The sequence below is a fragment of the Trachemys scripta genome, chromosome 7 (genome assembly GCF_013100865.1).
Source record: "Trachemys scripta elegans isolate TJP31775 chromosome 7, CAS_Tse_1.0, whole genome shotgun sequence".
Taxonomy (NCBI): Eukaryota; Metazoa; Chordata; order Testudines; family Emydidae; genus Trachemys; species Trachemys scripta.
The window spans coordinates 97,688,296-97,710,469 of NC_048304.1; the positions used below are offsets into that span (position 1 = coordinate 97,688,296).

General features: G+C 40.7%; 1 protein-coding gene across 1 annotated transcript in view; it reads right to left on the minus strand.

Moving 5' to 3' along the window:
• The window catches only part of ADGRA1 (adhesion G protein-coupled receptor A1), a 458,486-nt gene extending 439,018 nt beyond the window's left edge, over positions 1 to 19,468 (minus strand). The window contains exon 1 of the mRNA XM_034776097.1: positions 19,024 to 19,468. Coding sequence (XP_034631988.1) covers positions 19,024 to 19,244 — 221 coding nt within the window. The 5' untranslated portion in view covers positions 19,245 to 19,468. The remainder of the gene's footprint in view (positions 1 to 19,023) is intronic.
• Between the last annotated feature and the right edge of the window lie 2,706 nt (positions 19,469 to 22,174).

The window sequence follows — 22,174 nt, forward strand, 5'->3', positions numbered from 1 at the left end:
TTGTAGTCTCTATTCAAGCCTAAATTGATGGTATCTAGTTTGCATATTAATTCAAGTTCCACAGCTTCTCGTTGGAGTCTTTTTTTTGAAGCTTTTCTGTTGCAAGATTGCCACCTTTAAGTCTGTTACTGAGTGTCCAGAGAGGTTGAATATATATCTCCTTACTACATGTTCCAATCTATGCATCCAATGAAGTGGGCTGTAGTTCACAAAAGATTATGCTCAAATAAATTTGTTAGTCTCTAAGGTGCCACAAGTACTCCTGTTCTTTTTGCAGATACAGACTAACACAGCTGCTACTCTGAAACCCCACAAAATGAAATTAATAAACCCTTATAAAAATAGCCCTAGCTATAGGATATCTTTTAGAAAGATATCCAGTCTTTAAATCAAGACTTCAAGCAATGAAGCATCCACCACAACCTTTGAAAAGTTCTACCAATGGTTAATTACACTTACTGTTAAAAATGTCCATCTTATTTCTAGCTTCAGCTTCTAGCTTCACTGTTCTCAATATTCCATTTTCTCCTAGGTTTCAGAAACCTCATCGCCATGCAGGTACTCTTAGATTATGATAAAGTCACCTCTTAGTTTATCCCAGAGAAAGTTAAGCAGCAGCATAATAGGGAGATATTATTTTTGTATTTAACATTGGTATAACCGCTGCTGGAATACTGTGTCAACTTCCGGTGCCTGCAATTCAAAGATGTTGATAAATTGGAGAGGGTTTAGAGTTGAGCCACAAGAACAATTAAGGGATTGAAAAAGAGGCCTGATATGCTCAAGAAACTCAAACTATTTAGCTTAACAAAGAGAAAGTTAAGGGGCGACTTGATCACAGTCTATAAGTACTTACATGAGAAACAAAAATTTGATTATAGCCTCTTCAGTCTGGCAGACTATGGTATAACCAATCCAAGCTGAAGCTAAACAAATTTAGACTGGAAATAAAGTGGTTTTTCGTTTGTTTTTTTAAAACAGTGATGGTAATTATCCACAGGAAAAAACGTAACAAGGGTTGCGATAGATTCTCCATCCCCAGCAATTTTTAAATCAAGATTGGATGTTTTTCTAAAACACATGCTGTAGTTCAAACAGGAATTAATTCAGGGAAATCTTATGGCCTGCATTATACAGGAGCTAGACTAAATTATGACAGTGGTCCCTCCAGGCATTATAAACTAGGAATTTAAGATTGGCATAAATTATACTACCATCCTTTAATTATTTATCAATTGTATTCCATCAGCCTTTGCATTATTTTGCCTGGGATTAAAATCAGGCAAAGTAGCCCATAGTTACCTGGATCATTCTGCTTAGCTTTTTAAAATATTGACATAATGTTAAGCTTTTTTCACCTCTATCTGGAACTTCAAGTGTTTCAAGGTTTGCTGGTTTTTTTAAAGGAAGACAACCACAATAATGGTTCAGAGAGCTCCTTGGCCAATATTTATAATAATTGGGTGCAAGTTATCAGGTCCTTCTTTATCCTTAATGAACATTTTATTTTTTAACCCAAAGAAGGCTTCTTTTGGGATTGCAGAAATTGGAGGGGAGGGGGCATCTAATCAAGCAATTCCCAATTATTCACATTCTGTGTTTACATTTTTCCTTCCACTCAATTTTACTCATGATTGTTTTTCAGCTTTGGGAAACGGCCTTTTTAAAGCATCAAGTACATATCACTAATCAGAAATATAGTTTGTTGGCACATAAATAAAAATTAGGTCATGATTATTGGTACCTAAAGCAACCATCAGCTTTAGTTCGGTGATCAGTTCATCTTTATCTGACAGAATAAGGTCTAATATAGAACAACACTGAGTTGGGTTGCGATACTTTTGGAAGTTAACCCTTGAAAGCCAAAGTTTGGGTGGGCATGTCCTTATATTCATTCCTAACCTCAAGGCTGCCAAGTCCTGTTCCACAACACCAAGTTAAGGACACAAGCCATCAGGTTGATTGTTTATACATTCCAATGAAGAAGTGGCCAAGATACACAGTGAGCCCTGTCACAAACAAATATCCATCAGTCCCTAATGAGGTCTTATCTGCAGGAGTAGTTAGTCTACCTTCCATTCAACCACATCAATATGGGCCAGTAGCAACAGGGGAGAAAAATAGAGCCCTCTCCTACACCTGAGCACAGGGAAAGACTGGTACTTTGTAGTATGTAGATCTGAATCAGATCTTCATAGTCTGAGCATCTGTTTAGCTAGGACACTTGGACATAAAAGCAACATGGAGAAGGAAAAAGTACTTTGCATGTGTGCATTTTAGATCTGGTTGAAAAAACCTTAAAGCCATATGTGAAAGTTTTCAGTGATTCTTTCCCACACTCTCTCCCTTTTCCCCCTCCCCCAAATCAAAAGTTGAATTTTTGGATTAAAATCTTTATTCAAACTCAAAAGTGAGATTTTTTTTTTCGCTATTTCCCCCCTCATGCACTTTGGCTTCAAGGAGCAGTGAACCATATCTAACAGATGGAATAATATCTATTACCACCAGCATATGCTGAAGGCAGCCTAGGAGTTGTGAACTTACATATCTGCAGAAAGGGAAAGCTGAAACTTCACCCTGGTGACACAGACACAGGTAGTGGCACAGCCATTATCCCACAACCTCTCTTTTTAAGCAAGTGACCAACATCCACCCCATTAACAATGCCTCATCAGTAGAAGCAAAACAAGGCCCTGTTCTCCATTGCTTTTGTACCTTGTGTGGCCATTTATACCTGTACATAGTGAGAAATCCCCCTTTTTGCTATGTGCTTTTACACCCATTGTGCACCTACTTTTCACAAGTGCAAATGACTACAAAATATAGTGAAGCATTGGGCTCACAATGTTTATGGACAACTAGAACTGGATCTCAGGAGGCAGGCAGAGAGGAGTAAGAACAAAAGGAAAACCCATATAGCTCCATATCAGTCACCAAGAAATGAGATCAACCAATAGGGAGGGTGGCTTTTGGTTTTTATTTCAGTTGTGCCTAGATGCCACAATCAGGACTCTCTTCTGCTAGGTGCTGTACAAACACATAACAAGTGAGCCAGCATCCTGAAAAGCTTTCAGTTCAGCTTCCTGGTAGCCAATCAGAAATGAGACTTGAAGCAGAATTCCTGCTGCAGCTCACCTTTCACCCAAAAAAGGTATTGGACAAGCTCAACAGACGATGTTGTTTCCTTTCTCTTACTTCTCCTTTGCCATGCACATCCCTACTGAATTATCTCAAACTACCAATAAAAGATAGATATGATCTCTAATCAAAATTTTAACTAGTTTATAACCACCAAGTCAGAGGTGTCTATTTTTACCAAATACACTCATTCAAATCTTGGTTTTTAATATCTCAATGTGCTATAGTCATATTTCTATTAAATAAAGAGTTATGCAAAGTGACTAAATCTCATCTACATTTTTCCTATATTCCACTGGTAAGCAGACCATTCAACTCATTTTTGCCAGAACTCTTAGAATAAAACAGTTCTGCCTCCATTCATTATGTTATATCCATACATCACTGACTATAATGAATGTGTTGTTCTACCCTGAAAACTGATAGTGTAGAAATGGCACAGTTTTGTTTAAACCCACTTCCTGTGTGCTTTCAGAATTAGATATTGTCACTTAAGTTATAAGAAGTTTTTAAATGCGTTTCTCTCAGTTTAGCTGAGATTTATTCTAGTCTTTCTGTTTAATGATATACAAGAATAGCTTACTCTGGTTTCTCCCAAAATCTAATCAGCTAACCTTGTTTTGTAGTTTAAACAATAACAATTAATTGGATCATAACAACAAGAATATAAAGTAACAAAAAGTAACACTAGCCCAGTGAGTTAGTCCCTTGTTTATAAGCTATCTTCTTAGCGCACGTGCAACGTGCCTCCAATGGCACATGACCAGGATTCCTCACCAAATTTGATCCGCTGGTTTGCTCATTAGCTTTCCCAGTCCAGGCTAGGTAAGGACAGGGAATGTGACATGAACACTGATCCTAGGTTTAATCGGCAACCCAGCTCTAGTTGCAAAAATTTCCAATGATAAGCCCATTTAACTCTGCCAGCCCAGAACTCTCCAGTCTGCAGAAGGTACCGTAACAAGACACGGACGTCAGAGTTCTTAAAGCTCCATATACCACATTCAGCAAGTTCCAAGCAGGATCAGTAACTATGCAAACCCATTGAAGGCAATGCAGCGACATCTGTGCCAATTCATTACCCACGTTGGCCAACAGAACCTTTACTTTTAGTCACTTTTCAAAGACTCCACTTTAATCACTTCTAAATATAGGACTTTATACCTTTTTCTGTAAAACACTCGCTCTACATAATCTGAAATAGTGCTTTGGAAAGTTATAATTTAATAAAACACCAAAAGAGGAAATTTATTCAAAATTTGATCCTGGCCTTTGATTCATTTTCATTACCAAAAATCTTTGAAACCAAGTATTCATTTGTAAATTAGGTGCCACAATGATATCAACTAGTAACATTAGGCTGGGATTTTCAAAGGAGCCTAAGAGAGTTAGGCACTTAAATACTGGTAAATTTCAGCAGGATTTGGTAAACTAATTTTCTTAGGCTCCTTTAAATATTTCCATCTTATTTTTAATATATTATAAAGAAGCATTCTACACAAGTTACTGATGCTCCTGTAATGCTTGAGTAAATCAAATAAATACTTAAAAATCAAGATGTAAATTGCTCAGTAAGACATTTAAACAGTATAAAATATTGCTGTGAACACTATTTTATGACAAGATTATCTAATGAACCAATAATTATATGGGGGCACAAATTAATCAATCAGGAATTGTTTCTGAAAGAATAGCCAATTAGAAACAAGTTTATAATGATAACCTAATGAGCATGAAGTATTCAAAAACAGTGACTTCACTTACCCTGAAATATTTAAGGAGAAACACCTGATGTGTATCTGTAACAAATATGCATCTTTCATTTATTTACTGCTTATTGTTATTTTTTGTTCATAAAAAGCTATTGTTTTTACATTTGTTTAAATGAACAATCTTGCACAGAATGGAGACAAAATAAATGCTCGCTTCTGCATTTTCCTGCATATTTGATATTACCAAAGGGTTTACCTATGCATCATGTTTATTGTGTAATTAATTGAGAATTTTAAAAAGCAACAGAAAAAGTTACTGTACTTGCTGGTCTGGGAAAATGTTCTCACTTCTTTGCTTTCATAACGCAAAGATCTTAGTTCTAGATGTTCAAGTTTTTCCTTGACCTAGACCTTGAAGATTAGCGATACAAGAGAAATCTTTAATAAGATCTCATTTTAATAAGCAGCAATTAGTATTAATTCAATACATTGTCTGGGTTAGCTCATATACATTTTATATTTTATGAAATATTGGTAAGGCGAGGCATCTGAGATTGAATCTTCTGACATTTCCGTCCCAAGCCTTGAGTCCTGTACTGGGTACTCTGGAGTATCTAGGAGGTGCTCTCACTCCAAATTCTAAGTGGGCAGCAGTGGGACTAGCATGAGTGCTCATGCTGCTGAAGAGAAGAAGATGGGAGTGAAGTAAGGTCACAGAATCATCCCTTGAAGATTGTCACCTGCCAGTGTCCTTAAGAGCCCAAATCTTCCTGCCACTGAAGGGAAGAGGCTCTGGAGCAGAGGTGGGCAAACTATGACCTGCGGGCCATATCCAGCCCGCAGGACCGTCTTGCCCAGCCCTTGAGTTCCCGGCCAGGGAGGCTAGGCCCCAGCCCCGTCCCCTGCCCCGCAGCCTTCACTTGCCATGCCCAGCCCGTCTCCAGTGAGGACGCTGCAGCCAGCTGCCCACCGGGGCCCAAGGAGGCAGGTAGTGTGGTGCGCTATGGACCCGGAGAGCCTGACTGGTGCTGCTGTGAGCAGGGCGCAGCCTGCCAGCTGGGCCCGCTGTGTGCTGAGCCCTCCAGCACCAGGACAGAGGCACCTGCATGGCGCCATCTAGGACAGGCACCTCTCCCTGCCCTAGATCCGCAACTTCTCCGCATGGACCAGTCTTCCCCTAACTTTTCGGTGCCAGCTGGAGGCCCCTGCACTGCGGCTCCCTTCCTCGGGCTGTGGCTTCCCCCTGCTCCCTGACAGCCCCCTCGAGACCCTCTGCCCCTTATCCAACCCCTCGGCCCCAGCCTGGCACCCTTAACACGCCACTCAGAGCAGCGTGTCTGACTACCCCTGATCCCAGTAGAAGACCAAAGCAGTCCTACTGTCATCACTGCAGTCCCTCCTGCCTTCTCAGTTCATAACCTAAACAACAGCCAGGAAATGGGAGGAGAATTCTGAGTGTGGTTTTACTGAGCAGTAGCCTCATGGTGACTCCGATGCCTCCCCTCCAACTGTCAGCTGGAAGGGATAGACACTGCATTCTTCCTTGCCCACCACCCCCAGCCAGGGCTGGGTGTTGATGGCATGCAAGGTGGGGGTGGGGATAGGGTGGCCATGACTCTGTTACAGAAGATAGAGTAAAGTATGCAGTACATACATAAAGTGTAGCGATTTGAGGATGAAATCGCTCCAGAATGCATTATTACTTTGGTTACTGTCTTTGAGCCAGAAAACTAAACTTGTCTATATGTAAAACAAATCTAAGTTTAAGAGACCATTTTCCTCCTTTCTGTGGGATTGCTGGCATCATTCCCAGCCTTTTTACAAGCTTACCATGGCATTTCACCTTAAATCAAATTAATAAATCGTTCTCAGATATGGGGGCTGCGGCTGACAAATCCATACTACTATTGCAAAAGCCACCATTTCCCATTTATACTGTAGTTGGTGTATAGGAAAGAAAGCACAGTTGATATAGCCACTAGTGTTACATTTATTGATCAGAAATGTGTGAGCATTTTAATGAGCTAGATTCTGAACTTCTGGACTGTGACTAGCATCCTAAAGGGAGGATGAAAAAAGGAGTAGGGACTGGGAATGCATGAGGGTAGAGGTGGGTATGCCAGAGACAGGGAAAACTGGAAAGAGAACAAGGAGAAAGTAGGAATAGGAATGCAATCCACTATCTAGGGCAGAATGAGGGAGGGTGAGAAAGGGAGACTGAAGAGCAGAGGGATTGTCTGGGGACTGAAATGCAATAGAGCAAATCAACATAGGGTCACTATGGATGTAGTTCTGAAAAACCTTTGTGGCAGAGGGACATCTGGGGAGGGAGGAAAGACTAGAGAGTATGGGAAGGAAGAGGAGAATGAGTTTGGGAGGAAGGAGGAAGAAACTTGTGGATGCAACAGTGGAGACGCAGACTGCAAGAGCAGAAGATGAGAGTGACTATGTGCAAAGGCTCGTCAGTGGGAGAAGTAACAAAGAATGAGGCTCTTTTCCAGCAGTCAAAGCTGAGCCTCTTAAGTAGGGTGTTCTTTAGACAAAAAGGTAAAAGATAAGAGGAACAAGACTCATGTTTTGGGGGAGGAGGAGGGTGAATATATACTCAGAATGTGTATACTTGTCCTCAGAATCTCAATACTGCATTCCCACAGGTAACTTTTAGGTACTATTGCAAGGAAACTCAGTTTTTGGTCAGCACTGACCTTTTTGTCCTAGCATGTCTGAGTGTTAAAAGCTGAAACTGGCTTTTGTTGTGCTGTTGATAAGTCACCATAACGGAGAGAAAGTTTCACATGCTCCTTAGGGTGCATTCTTCCCATCATTTTTGCTATATTTGCCCAAAATGCTATAAGTAGAGCCAGGTCAATAGTGGCCCTTTTCAGTTCATTGGCAATTTTGAAAAATTATATAAAAAAAAAGTTTAAAGGTAATTTTGAAACAAGTATTTCAAACTGAAAAATGAAAATGTTTCATTTCAGTTTTTTTGTCACCTCCAAAATGAACAATTTGGCAAATCAGATACAAATGCATAAAATGTTTTGGTGTCGCTGATTCTACATAGTCACCAAAAGATGTTTTGTCCAAAATAAACAAACAAACAAATAAATAAAATTCACACAGCTCTAGCTGCAAGGCCTGCCACAGTGCTAACTGTGTTCAGGTTTGAGGTTTGGGAATCTAACCCCCATTTCTTGTATTGGAAGGTATAAGGTCACTTGCTGGTTTGATCTAGGGTAAATGGTGGATTCTCTGTAACTTGAAGCCTTTAAATCGTGATTTGAGAACTTCAGTAATTCAGCCAGAGGTTATGGGTCTATTACAGGAGTAGGTGGGTGAAGTTTTGTGGCCTGCAAATGTGTAGGAGGTCAGACTAGATCAGCGTTTCCCAAACTTGGGACACTGCTTGTGTAGGGAAAGCCCCTGGTGGTCCAGGCCAGTTTGTTTACCTGCCGCATCCGCAGGTTTGGCTAATCGCAGTTCCCACTGGCCATGGCGACCAGTATATCCCTCGGCCCCCACACTCCAGCAGCTCCCATTGGCCTGGAGCAGTGAACCGCAGCCAGTGGGAGCCGTGATTGGCTGAACCTGCGGACGTGGCAGGTAAACAAACTAGCCTGGCCCACCAGCATATTTGTAGCATATTTGTTCTGCCCTCATACAAAATGCTAGAGTTAATGTTAATTTTCAATTAATATCTATTGTCAGGGAGCTAATAATGAATAGCAAATTTGACAAACTGTTTAGCTCCTCCGACGAAGGTGTATTCTGTTTCCAGTTTTTCAGGTCCAGTTTTAGGATATTATAAGGTTTAGGATTATTTTCCCATTCTATTAGTTAGGTTGGCGTTTACTTTAATTCCAATATATATAATCCCTTTATCTTTCCAGTTACAATTCCAGTCTATGAAACAAACATTGATGCACCTATTTTGAATTGGAATTGGTTTATCTTTACATAAAAGAAGCTATTTATAAGAGGGTCACCTCTGCTACCTTGATTCTGTGGTTCCTTCCTTTTGCAGCAAACTCCTCACTAACCAGGGAAAACTATGAAGGTCCATATCCTAGTAGCTCTAGAGGCCCTAGGCCATCAAAGTTTTTCAAAGCTATAATGCTGCATTAATAATGAAGAAGATCTCCGCAGGCTTGATTCTCAGTTATGCTGAGGCCCCTCTACATTGCCAGAAGGGCCTTAGTGTAATGTGGAATTCAAGACAGTATATTCAGAACTCTGGAAGGTAAAATACAGCCAACCCCAATGCCTCAGGATTTACCAAGGGACAGCTTTTTAAAAAGAAAAAAAGGTTTAAAAGGACATTCTTATTTATGTGCTACCTGACAGCAAGAGATAAAATTTATCAGACCCAGAGGTAAATCTCAGAGTTTTTTCACAGGTTTTTATAAGAAGACTGCCACAGTATAATAATACAGGAACAAATCCCACAAGTCTTCTCCTGACTGTGTTTTGTTACTGACAGAACAGTTTATACAGTGGACACAATCTTATCTGAAAAAGAATAAGTCAAATTTAATACAGACAAGTAACTACAATCAGTGTTATTAGACTATAATAAAAACATCAGAAGTGGAACAATGGCACTATTTGGAGATAAATCTCTCAGCTCAGTCTCAGGCATAAGAACAAAGTAGCAACTACAAAAAAGGACAACAGTAGCATGTTACCTTAAAATCAAAAAACTTTAAGTGACTATTCTCTATATTAAGAAAAGAATGTATGTGAGTGAGGGGGGGGGGGGAATTCAGAAGAGCAGGAAAGTCTTTGAGAAATCTACAACTCCACATTAACTCTCAAAAACTTGAAAGTAAATTTACGGAACACATGCTGTCTTGACCAATGAAATAAAGGTTAGTCAAGTATGACTAGGGAGGCAGACAGCCAGCAGACTATTTTATGTATTTCTAATGCTGTAGAATTACTCGTCAGGGACAATGAAAATGAAGGAGAGCTAAGATATGAAGTGGCAGTTGTACACAAAATGAGAGACAGAAGGCACAAGTACAGATGCTTGAAAACATTGAGAATTAAACCAGCGGTGAAAGTCAAGTCAGTACAGTGCTCTAAATCTCAGGTGTACGTGAGAGAAATGAGTAAGCCTCACAAATACTTCTCGGGGGTTGTTAAAGCAGAATAGCTGTCTCGGTGGAGAAAATCTGCCCTTTTAGCTTCCAGATTTATGCTACAAAACAGCTGTGTATAACAGAAGCAGGGTAAAACACAGTCTGAGGAAAGAAGGATGGATTATCTGGAACAGGGACGGTTTGAGCAGCTGTGACAAGGCCCCCGCAGAAGAAAACAGTGTTATGTCTACAGAAATTTTGCTCAGGAAGTTGCTGGGTCCTTCTGTGGAGGGATGGAGGCAGCTGCAGAGAAGTGTTCTTTTTGGAAAGGGGGGGAAACATAGGGAGCAGAGTGACTGGAGAAACCACTATATGCGTTACAGGATAGGAAGGGGACAGAGAAGGAGCAGAACAACCCTAAGTTGCAGTTTTTTCACAAGATGGGAGGCAGGAAGCATAGCGGCCTCAGAGCTGCTGCTCCTTTAAGAAGGAGAGGTAGCAACGAGCCGAGTGTCCTGGCAGAAGGGGAAGCAGCAGAGCCCTACAAAAAGATACTTGAAGCAGAAATGATTGTTCTGATTGGGGAGGGCAGAATTAATTAAAGCATACTTGACTGAGAGGAGGGAAGATGTGACAATGGAAATCAAATAGCATAACTTTGGGGGGGGAGGTATTTTTCCACTTGGGATATAGGTATAAGTTTTGGAGGCCCAGATTCTCACTCTCTCTCCAGGTTACATGAAAATTGAGTGTACAAGCTGTGCCTCATGATGACCAGTGAAGACAGTCAGTCCCTGACTATCCCCATCTACACCATATATATTGATCACTGTTTAAAAACATGTGGAAGATACCAAGATTTCCAGCAATGCTGTGCATGTGTCAATGTTACTTCTGAGCATCACTTTCATCACCTGCTTTTTGGGGTAAAGTCCCTTTCTGTGGCTGGAAAAACATACTATGATCCCCAAGAGGCATGAACTCCTAGAGTCTCCTTTAAGGAGAACTTCCACATGCATAAGTTACCTGTGAGAGCTGGAATAAGACATATAACAAGTTGGTGGGCAGGACTTCAGCTAGTGACCAAGGGTGGGATCCACAAAGGTACTTAGGTACATAACTCCATTTTTAGGCACCATTGCAATTCACAAAACTCCCACTTGGCTGCCACCTAACACTGTAGGAGCCTAAATTCATTTGGCACCTAAGTTTTTTCCTCTGGGCACACACACTGCAACCTCATTCTAGGTGTCTGGATACCTATCCCCTGCCTGCGCACATGCACTGCTGCCTCATGCTAAGTGTCCAGACATCTCCTGCCTAAGCCACAGAGTGTTTCACAAACCAGAAAGATAGGAATTCAGCTGGCCAAGTTGTGTATGTGGGCCTAGTCCAGTACGTGATCTTTGAGTATGCCTACCATAATCGGGCCCCTCCGGCAACTTCACACAAAGCTGTGTGCTCAGGAGGGAAAGGGAAAACCTCCCATGTAATCTTTAGCCTAGTGGATAGGGTACTCAGCCAGGAAGTGGGAAATCCCCAGTTCAAGTCCCCTCTCCTACTGAGGAGAAAGCAGATCCCTGTTCAAATCCTAACTCTCATGGGAATGCCCTAACCTCTGGGCTATAGAGTCATTCTTGCACTCTCACTCTCTCTCTCTCTCTGGCCCAATTATTATTGTTTAATTAAAGTGGAACAGCTTCAATAGGAGAGATTGAAGGTGCCTGCATCAGAATAGTCTATAGCCCAGTGATTAGCATTCTCACCTGAATGAGCAGGAGTCTCCTAGCTAATCCCTTCTACCCTCAGGTGGAATACTTGATTTGTGACTATCCCACATCTTGGGTGTGTACCCTTTCCACTAAACCAAGAAAAATAGTCAATTTTAGACTGACCTACAATGCCCTACACAATCTCATCCTGCTTGACATCTCTACTCTCTTTTCCTCCTGTTCCCCAGTCACCTCTCCCTACCACTCACTTCATCTTTCTCATATCTTCTGTCAGTTTGCCCTTATGCTTGGAATTTCTTTCACCATGGCTGATTGTCCCTCCAGCAATTTTTTGGGAGGCTGCATGGTCCAGCACATGGATAGGGAGCCAGAAGACCTGGTTTTCTATTCTTGTCTCTATCTGTTGTATGATCAGGGGCAAGTCACTTAGCTCTCTTCACCTTAGTTTTCCCACTTGTTTAATGAGGATAATAACTTGTCTGTCTTTATACGGTGCCTTATGAATGATCCAGAGATTACAAATGTTATGCAAGGGCTAAGTATTATTAAAACATTTTTGAAACCTATTCTCAGGAACCCTCTTTTTCCATTATGTCCTCACCAATAATCTTTTTGTTCATCCCTGCCTTCCTAAAATATCATCTTGCATTTGCTTGCCTTGGGTAACTTAGATTGTAGGCTTCCAGGGACATGAAATGTGTTTTATACTGTAAAAGTACAGTGTAGTAAAATTTATTTGCTATATAATTTATTAATAACAACCATTATAAACCATAGCAGCACAGAACAGGAAGAGACAAGACTGGGCATGAAACAAATGAAGTAGTATTTTTTTTTTAAAGTGTATAAAGCAAGTGCTAATGTGACATAACATTGAAGTAATTTAGGGACATGGGAAATGGGGTAAATTCAGCCTTTAGAGAATTGGTTAATGTTTGCAAAGTGCTTTGGGGGATGAAAAAACTATGTATTATCATTATAGCAACAGAGCATCTCTGAAATTAAATATCTGAGGCTCACAACTGCCACTGATCTATGAAAATGTGGGTCTTCAGCTCAGCACATCCACTGCATTTGTGATAGTTATCAACTATTGTCCAAGTTCTACCTTTAATGAAATCTATGTAACCCCATTTAAGACAACAGAGTTGCATAGGGATAACTGGCGGAGAATTTTCCATAAAAATGGAGTTGGTGTGAGAAGAGCGCTAGGTTTTCTTTCAAAGGAAAAAGTAAGTTAATCATATATCACTATCAGAAACAGGTGGATTTTAGTAATATTTTATAACTATATCACCTTCCAGTCTAGGATACCAAGGCATTTAATTAATAAAAAGAGTCACAAGCCAAAAGGAAGACTGTATTATCCTCATTTTACAGAACAAAAACAAAACAAAAACACATTAGAGGCACAGACAAGGTAAATGGCTTACCTTATTAAAAATCAGACAGCAACTCTGTGGTAGAGCTGAGAACAGAACCTAGATCTCTTAATGACCTAGAGGTACTTTAACCTCTAGACCACAGTGCTTTGCAATGAATGAGTTGCCTGTGTATATCTGAGGTCAAAAGGACCAACGATCATGTTATGCAGCCAACCATAACTGGAATGACTCCAGAGCCACTTCATATCTTGCAAAGACCTTTCTGATTGTCTCTACACATTTTTCAGTTGCATCAGAGATCCAAATGCAAAACCAAGCAGTCTAGTGCATCATAAGGATTTTCATTAATCTACGTGCATTATGTAGGTCCGCAAGTCAGTAAGGGCTGATCCAGCAGTCCATATTTATCCAAAATTGCCTACTGACTTCTAAAAGCAATAACATGTGCATCCAAGGAGTGTGAGGTCCTGAATGGATCACTGTAATTCACTTACCAATAAAGCTTTACATGTATAATACCCATTTTCATAATGAGTGGAGATTATAAAAAAAAAAAAAAAATCTCTCATCAGTATTTCTGGGCATGTATTAAATTTTACTTGTTTAAATTAAACATATGTAATCTCTTAACGCTTTTTAATAGACAATGAAACAAGTTATTACCCAAAATGTTGCAATACATATTGTTTAATATTGAGAGTTTGGACCATCAGCTCAAGAGCAAGCTCCTACATCAACCAGAATTTAGAGTGCTCGTGAGTGAGAGAGAATCTCATCTGTTGCACACACTCATGAGCCTGCAGGCACACTCAAGAAATAGCATGGACAGGATCTGAAAGGGCAGTTCCTCAGCCAGATGGAAGATCACCACAAAGCAAAGTCTTTGTGATTGGAAGGAAGAAGTATGGAATAATACTGGAGTGCTCAAAAGGGTCCTGTCCCCCTAGGGGAAAGAGTGTTATAGAGTGGACAGCTAAAACAAGTTATATGGCAGGCAAATGCTTCCAAGACTTAGATGGACAGGGTTACAGGATGATCTTGTTTGACAATAGAAAAAAATATAGAAACTTACTCATATTCAAAGCTGAAGGGAAATCAAAAGACTGATCTGCCTAAACTTTAAGTTAAGTTTAGACACAGCAATAAGAACAATTAAAAAAATCATAATTGGTCCTTTTCATCTAGTGTCTTGTCTCAAAAAATTGACAATACCTTAACCAATTGCAGACTGATCTGCACAGATTTGGAGTAGGATCAGACTTTTGCTGACCTCTGCGGACACTCAAGGAACACGAGTTTGGATTACCCACATCATTAGTTTACATAACTACAACCTGTCTTGAACACTATTTTGTCCCTTTTATAATCCAAATATTTGTCTTTATTACCTCCCATGGCAATGAATAAAGTCTCTCTCTCTTTAAAAAAAGAACACCCACCCACCAACATGGTTATACCAAATCTATTGTACAGAAGTGAAATGTGGGCACTGAGGAAGGCTGAAGAACACCAGACTGTGGTGTTCAATTCTCATCTTATTTTTCAGGCTCAATCTTCTTCTCCATAAGTACACTTTATTCTTATTTATTTTTGCTGTAATGGCCTTTAAAGTATACAAGCCAAATACACAATTTAAGAAAATATAAACAACTACCAAGAAAAGTGAACACATGATATAAAAATCCCATTAAGATCCACTTTAAACACAAATTAATGAAATATGCCAAAAGCAAAATGAAAGAAACGCTACGTTATGTTACTTCTACTCATTGGGTCTACACATCAGTAGATATTTGTATCAATGTGGAAATAGTAGATGCCGTAATTTAACGCAGCTTTGACACAACCGTATACTGCTGTAGAAAGAGGAAAAGTAATCCCTCTGCTACCGAAGGCACATAAGTCTCTGTTGCAAGTCACTGAGGAATTTAATTGTAGACTGGAATAAACTCATTTCAACAGAAGATACACACTTACTTTCAGAAGCTATAGTAAAATTAGACAGCCATTTTATCCAAGTGTTTACAGTTCCTATTTCAAAGGCAGTGAGATAAATATTGAATACAGATAGTTAAACAGCACATCCAGAAAATTTTAACAAATTTCTTAAAAAAAAAATTAGGATGGTACAGCTGACAGATCAGCACATTTTCTTAATTTTACTTCTAGTAAAATTCCCTTAATGTGTTGGGACCATCTGACATTTTATAGCGCAGATATTACTGAATGTAAAGTTTTTGAAAACTATCCAAGCCCAGTCAGTGACAATTGCTTCCACCACTCAAACTGAAGATAATTGGTTAATACACCATCCAAAACCCACTGAAGTCAATGGGAGTCTATTAACTTCAGATCAGACCCTAAATTAGCAAGACATTTAGTAAAATTTATGTCAAATCCTGCCAAGTCTGCCCATCACAACCAACTCCAATAGTTAATCAATTAAAAAAAACTTTAAGACAACTCTCTTCCCTCACAAAACACACATATTGTGTTAAATTACTTGATAAACTGCATCATATAGCATGTATGTACATATGTACTTACAAAGGATACAGTATGCATTATAAATTCATCTTATTGATTTAAGAGATATTTATTACTTCTCAATGGTGGTAATTTTTCATAACTGCCCACTAGGGTTATCAGAATATTGTAACAATTTGTCTTAGATCTGCCCTTCCAATAAAATAGCACCAAAAAGAAAAAGCACCTATTATTGAACGAATTATTAAAGTCATATGAAATTTGCTACACTTCTTTTATTAAATGTTACTGCATCTGCAACACACAACCTTTATTCACATCTATATTTCCTAATTGTTAAAGCAATCCAAGACTTTGTATTCCATATGTTACAGCTTTCTCTGTAGGCCAATAAAACTGAGTGGAAATAGGCAGCGTGTCTGCAAGCAAATGCTTTTTTACTAGATCTTTTTACACCTCAAGTTTTAAGTCTTGTTTTACCTTCAAGCATTAGCTTCTAATTATAGATTTAGTCTTGGAAAAAATGTAATCTACTTAAACTACATGTAATTTAAAAAGGAGGCTGTTAGCAGGCATAAAACATTGCATTCACTTAAATAGAGCAATTTTGAGCATAAGAAATGGAAAACTTCTAACACACATATATTCAGTTTCGAAGTCAGCAGAAGTTGGCGCAATAACAGATATTACCTCACCCACCATGTCTCTCTCAGTTTTGGTCAGTTAGCTATAAATAACGAGTTACCTATTAAGATTAAGTGACTTTCATATGTCACTTTCAAAAATGTAGTATAGTGTATTTCTGATACTTGAACAAGTGTGTTTGGGTGTCCTCTGAATTATATGGTATTCTCTACCTTGAGACTAGCGCCTTAAACCTTAGATCAGCGGTAGGCAACCTATGGCATGCGTGCCGAAGACGGCACGCGAGCTGATTTTCAGTGGCACTCACACTGCCCAGGTCCTGGCCACTGGTCCGGGGGGCTCTACATTTTAAATGAAGCTTCTTAAACATTTTAAAAACCTTATTTACTTTACATGCAACAATCGTTTAGTTATATATTATAGACTTATAGAAAGAGACCTTCTAAAAACGTTAAAATTTATTACTGGCACGCAAAACCTTAAATTAGAGTGAATAAATGAAGATTTGGCACACCACCTCTGAAAGGCTGCTGACCCCTGCCTTAGATATTAGTGGGCAACTAGTGCTTTAAATCTTAGATATTAGTGGGCAGAGCCTCAGCTGGTGCAAATTGTCATTTTGGAGCTATGACAACTTGCATCAGTTGAGGATCTGCCTGTATATATTTATTTCCTCACCACCATCTTTCAATAGTACACTCCTATTTGAAACACTTTCACTGTTAATCCTATATTAAGTATGCTGAATTCACTTTCTAGTGCAGTTTAAAAGTATAAATGGTTATAAAAGAAGTGTCTCCAAAAAGTCTGGAGAACTTTCTGCAAATTAATATTTAAAAATAAAGCACAAAGAAACACCTTGTAGACATGCACAATTAGTGAGTTTCTAGAAATTTCTTAAGCAAGGGAGAAAAGTATTTAAGTCTGCACAAAATCCTTTTGGAAAGTTAGAATACTTTATGTTCTTAAAGAAAATTATAAGCCATGGAAGTAACACTGCATTTATATTAAATCAACATAAGTTTGTAACTACCATAAAGTTATTCTACCTCAGTTCAATTCTTTGACAAGTGTAGTTATCATATCTATATATTAAGAAGCACAAGCTTCCCAGAAAGATCAGCATAATCAGTTTTAGCTAAACCTGAACTGGATCACACTCAGCACATCTGCACATTTACAAGCACAAATTCCCCAGATGTCATAAATTACTATCTTTACCACTTGTCTCCTAAAAGTGTTGACTTAAAGAAAGTGCTGTGAACAGTGGAGATGGTCACAGCATGAGTTGTCAAATGAACTAAATTCAATTGCATAGGATCAGTTGGATATATGCATAATCTAAAAGGGCAAAATGTCAACAATGTTAATGCTTGTGTCCGTTATAGGAACATTACTGTAACCTCTCAGTGATAGAGATACAAAATAGCATTAGTTATGTTTACTTACAATGAATATCATATATTCAAGTTCGCGTGTGTGCAACAGGCAACACTATATTTGTTGTCCATTTCCAAAACACATGCAAGTCAACAATACACAAATTGAGAGTCATTTCACAACTCCTGAATTACTTAAACAACATAAATAACTGGATTACTTAAATAACCAAAAATGTATGCAGACAAAAATATAGACATCTCAGCTTCCAAACTTTAATTAGAGAAGAAAACATCAATTTCAGGTAATTTGTTAAATAACCCTTAAAATGCAGCTCAGCAGTACAGATAGCATGTTTTATCATCCTTAGGGTTGGAAATTATCCTGTTTCAAGTTTAAAGGTGCATCAGCTGGTCTAATCAGTTTTGCTACCACTAACATTTTCAAAACCACCCTACATAGTAGTATGCAATTTACATTGTAGCAAGTTCTGCTTCCCAAGAACAAAACAAAATATCAACAAGAGTTTCTAAGCTAGAAGTGAAAACAAACTCAAATATTGTTTAAAAGTAGGGCCAGAGTCACAACTGCCCACCCAGGTTGATTAGAGAGACAAGGTGGGGGAGTAATATCTTTCATAGGACCAACTTCTGTAATTGAGAAAAACAAGTTTTGCAGCTACACAGCTCTACTTCAGGTTTCCTCACCCACCTGGTCTCTCTAATATCCTGGGCCCAACAGGGCTACAACTATACTGCGTACACTCACTTTGATCTCAGTTTCTACTCCCTTTTTGACTATGGTTAAGATATTTCATATTCCATATTTTTTTGTTATGCACAGTGAACCATTTCCTCTTTGGGCACGGAGAAGTAGTTTTCTTTCAAACTTTTACAGACGGGAGAAGGTTTGAGACCGATACTGTACAAACTATTAGTTTATAACGTTTTTTCCTAGGTGGGCTTCCTTGGTCCATTACTGTCATTTTTCTCCCAGAAAGGAAATAACACGTTCTTTAGAGTCCAAGCTTCCCCGTCCCCTTAGAAGCTGTGACAGCTGTCTGGAAACACCAGTGACTAGATTACTGCCCATAGTTTGCATCGGGATATGTGTGCGCTTTGGAAGATGAGATGCATCCCCGCCTGGAGTCTGTGAGCAGCTCAGCGAGGTATTAGTCATTAAGCTCTCACACTTCAACTTCCAAGCGCCCAAAGTGTCCTCCAACGTGGGCTCTCTCCCAGGCACGACCCGCTGCCTACCTCCTGCATTAGCCAGAGGCTTGCATCTCTGATCCTACATCCAGCCCTATCCGACCCCCTCCCGCCGGCACGGAGAGCAGCAAAGCCAGACCCTTGACAGCTGGGTTTCCTTTCACACGCTCGCCTAGCCAGCTCCATTCACACACCCCCACACCGGCTGTTTATCCGAGGCAGGTTCCACGCGTGCACCGGGCTGTACTTACAGAGACACCGTGCGGCTCGGCAGCAGAGAAGGCTGCAAAGTTTCGACCAACTCCCCCCCGCTGCAGACAACTTTGATGCGGACGGTTTGGCGGCCGGGCCCCTTGGAGCGCTCCGCGGTGCAGAGGCAGCTGTCAACGATCAGGTCCGGGCAGTTCCTGCTGGCCCAGGCGAGCCCCGCCAGCGCGGCCGCCAAGCAGAGGCAGCGACAGAGCCCGTGCATGGTGGAGGAGCGGACGCCGCGGCTCTGCGCTGCTCATGGCAAGCTCCGCGCACAGCCCGCTGCGAGGGCGGCTCGATGCCCGCCCCGCCTCCTGCACTGACCCGCTGCCGGGTCCCGGGGCGCCCCCGGGGCAGGGAGGGTCTCCCCCGCCTCCTCGCGATAGCCACACCGGGCGGACCCGCGCTCGGTCACTCCCAGCAGGAGCCTCAGCGCCGCCCTCGGCTCACCGGAATAAAACTCCCCCGAGGAGAAGAGAGCGCCTCCCCCCTCCCGCCGCGGCCTGTCAGCGCGACCCGCCCACAGCCAGGCTCCGCCAGCAGCCCCGGGCAGCGCCCCCGGGCTGAGCGGGCGAGCCGGGCTGCAGCTCGCTCGGACCGCGCCTGGCGGGGCTCGCTGCCTTCTGCCCCCCCAAGGGGTAGCGCCAGCGCTAAGCCTGGGCTGGTGCTGCACAGGGCGAGCCCCTCGGAGGCAGTGACAGCGTGAGGCTGAGGGGCACCGTGGGAACCCAATTTTCAGCCAGCCTACTCCTCCCCCTCACAGATGTGGGTTTGGAGACCGGAACGGAGTGGGGAAGATGCCACGGGGAGTATCCTGACCATGCGTTTGTGGTTAAGGAATTGGACTAGGACTTTAGAGATCTGGCTTCATTTCCCAGCCCTGCCACTAATTTCCCTTGCGACTTTAGGCAATTGGCTTCATCTCTCCATGTTTAGTTTTCTATCTGTGAAATGGAGAGTATAGTTAATTTTAAGTTAAGACAAGGTTAAGTTCAGCTTCGCTTCATCAATGTTACCAGTTACTACAACCACTGCCACAGAAAAGCTTACCGGTGTTGATGCATTAGGGCAGCATAGCAAAAATACACAGACGCTCAAACAATAAGAGACTCTGCAAGATATAATGTTTACTTTCAACATAGATGTACTCCAGAAAGCCATGCAGAGCTGAGCGAACTGGACTGGGTTTATTCAAATAGTGTTCCACATCTACCTCTGTTAGTTTGGCCAGCCTTACACGCTCTTTCATTCCCTTTTTGTGAACACTCATATAAATTTGTTTGCTCACAGACTGCCAAGGTTAGGTGGCTAGCAAAGATTAATTTAAATCAAGAAATAAAGATCCCAATCCTGCCCTGACCTCTATATGGGCAGACCTGCCCACAGTCCCATTGACTTCAATAGGGCTCCATGCAAAGGTCTCTTGGGTGTGGTTCATTCTCTCATTCCCCCTAGATAGGTGTAGTGTATATTTAACCTAGGCTGAAAATTGTTCACAGTATGAGCAGTCATGATTTATTTGCAGACAATTCAGGAACAGAAAAGAAGGCTAACTTCTCAGCATAAATTACAACCAACAATTCATCTAGTTCTAGCTGAGAGTGAATGAAAAGACAGTTTGTAAAGAAACCCCAATCCTGCAATGAACTGTATTCTGACAGACTTTGGTACTCACAAAGAGCCTTATTTAAATCAATGGCCTGGAGCTTGTTGCAGGAGCTGGGTTACACATTGTAACTTTATAGCATTTGTTACCATAAATATAATACATAACTATTATAAATGACTAGTTTTGAGGGCAATAGTGGTACAGTAATATTCCCTAAAGGCAAGGGCTGTTTTTTGTGTGTGTACAGTCCCTAGTACAATGTAGCCTTATTTCCTAATGTGGGGTTTTCGGTATTAATAAATAATCCATAATAGAAAAGTTACTGCTGTTGTGAAATATCATGATCAAGGTAACTTTGCAAAAGATATTGCTCTAGGGATAGAGTTTTTGCTTTAAAAGGAGTCATTAACGTTACACCTCTTTTTAAAAGCAAAGTGCTGTAAATCTCCATAGAGAATAAAATGGGATGTGTCTGTTACATGACAGATTTCAGAGTAGCAGCCGTGTTAGTCTGTATCCGCAAAAAGAAGAACAGGAGTACTTGTGGCACCTTAGAGACTAACAAATTTATTAGAGCATAAGCTTTCGTGGGCTACAGCCCACTTCTTCGGATGCATGTAGAATGGAACATATATTGAGGAGGTATATATACACACACACACACACACACACAGAGAGAGCATAAACAGGTGGGAGTTGTCTTACCAACTCTGAGAGGCCAATTAATTAAGAGAAAAAATAAAACTTATCCTGAAAGATGATCCTTTACTCTCACAGATCTTGGGAGACAGACCTGTCCTCGCTTACAGACAACCCCCCAACCTAAAGCAAATACTCACCAGCAACCACACATCACTGAACAAAACCCCTAACCCAGGAACCTATCCTTGTAACAAACCCCGATGCCAACTCTGTCCACATATCTATTCAAGTGACATCATCATAGGACCTAATCACATCAGCCATACCATCAGGGGCTCGTTCACCTGCACATCTACCAATGTGCTATATGCCATCATGTGCCAGCAATGCCCCTCTGCCATGTACATTGGCCAAACCAGACAGTCTCTACGCAAAAGAATTAATGGACACAAATCTGACATCAGGAATCAAAATACTCAAAAACCAGTGGGAGAACACTTTAACCTGTCTGGCCATTCAGTGACAGACCAGCGGGTGGCTATATTACAACAGAAAAACTTCAAAAACAGACTCCAACGAGAGACTGCTGAGCTAGAATTGATATGCAAACTAGACACAATCAACTCCGGTTTGAATAAGGACTGGGAATGGCTGAGCCATTACAAACATTGACTATCTCCTCTTGTAAGTATTCTCACACTTCTTATCAAACTGTTTGTACTGGGCTAGCTTGATTATCACTTCAAAAGTTTTTTTTCTCTTAATTAATTGGCCTCTGAGAGTTGGTAAGATAACTCCCACCTGTTTATGCTCTCTGTATGTGTGTATATATACCTCCTCAATATATGTTCCATTCTATATGCATCCGAAGAAGTGGGCTGTAGCCCACGAAAGCTTATGCT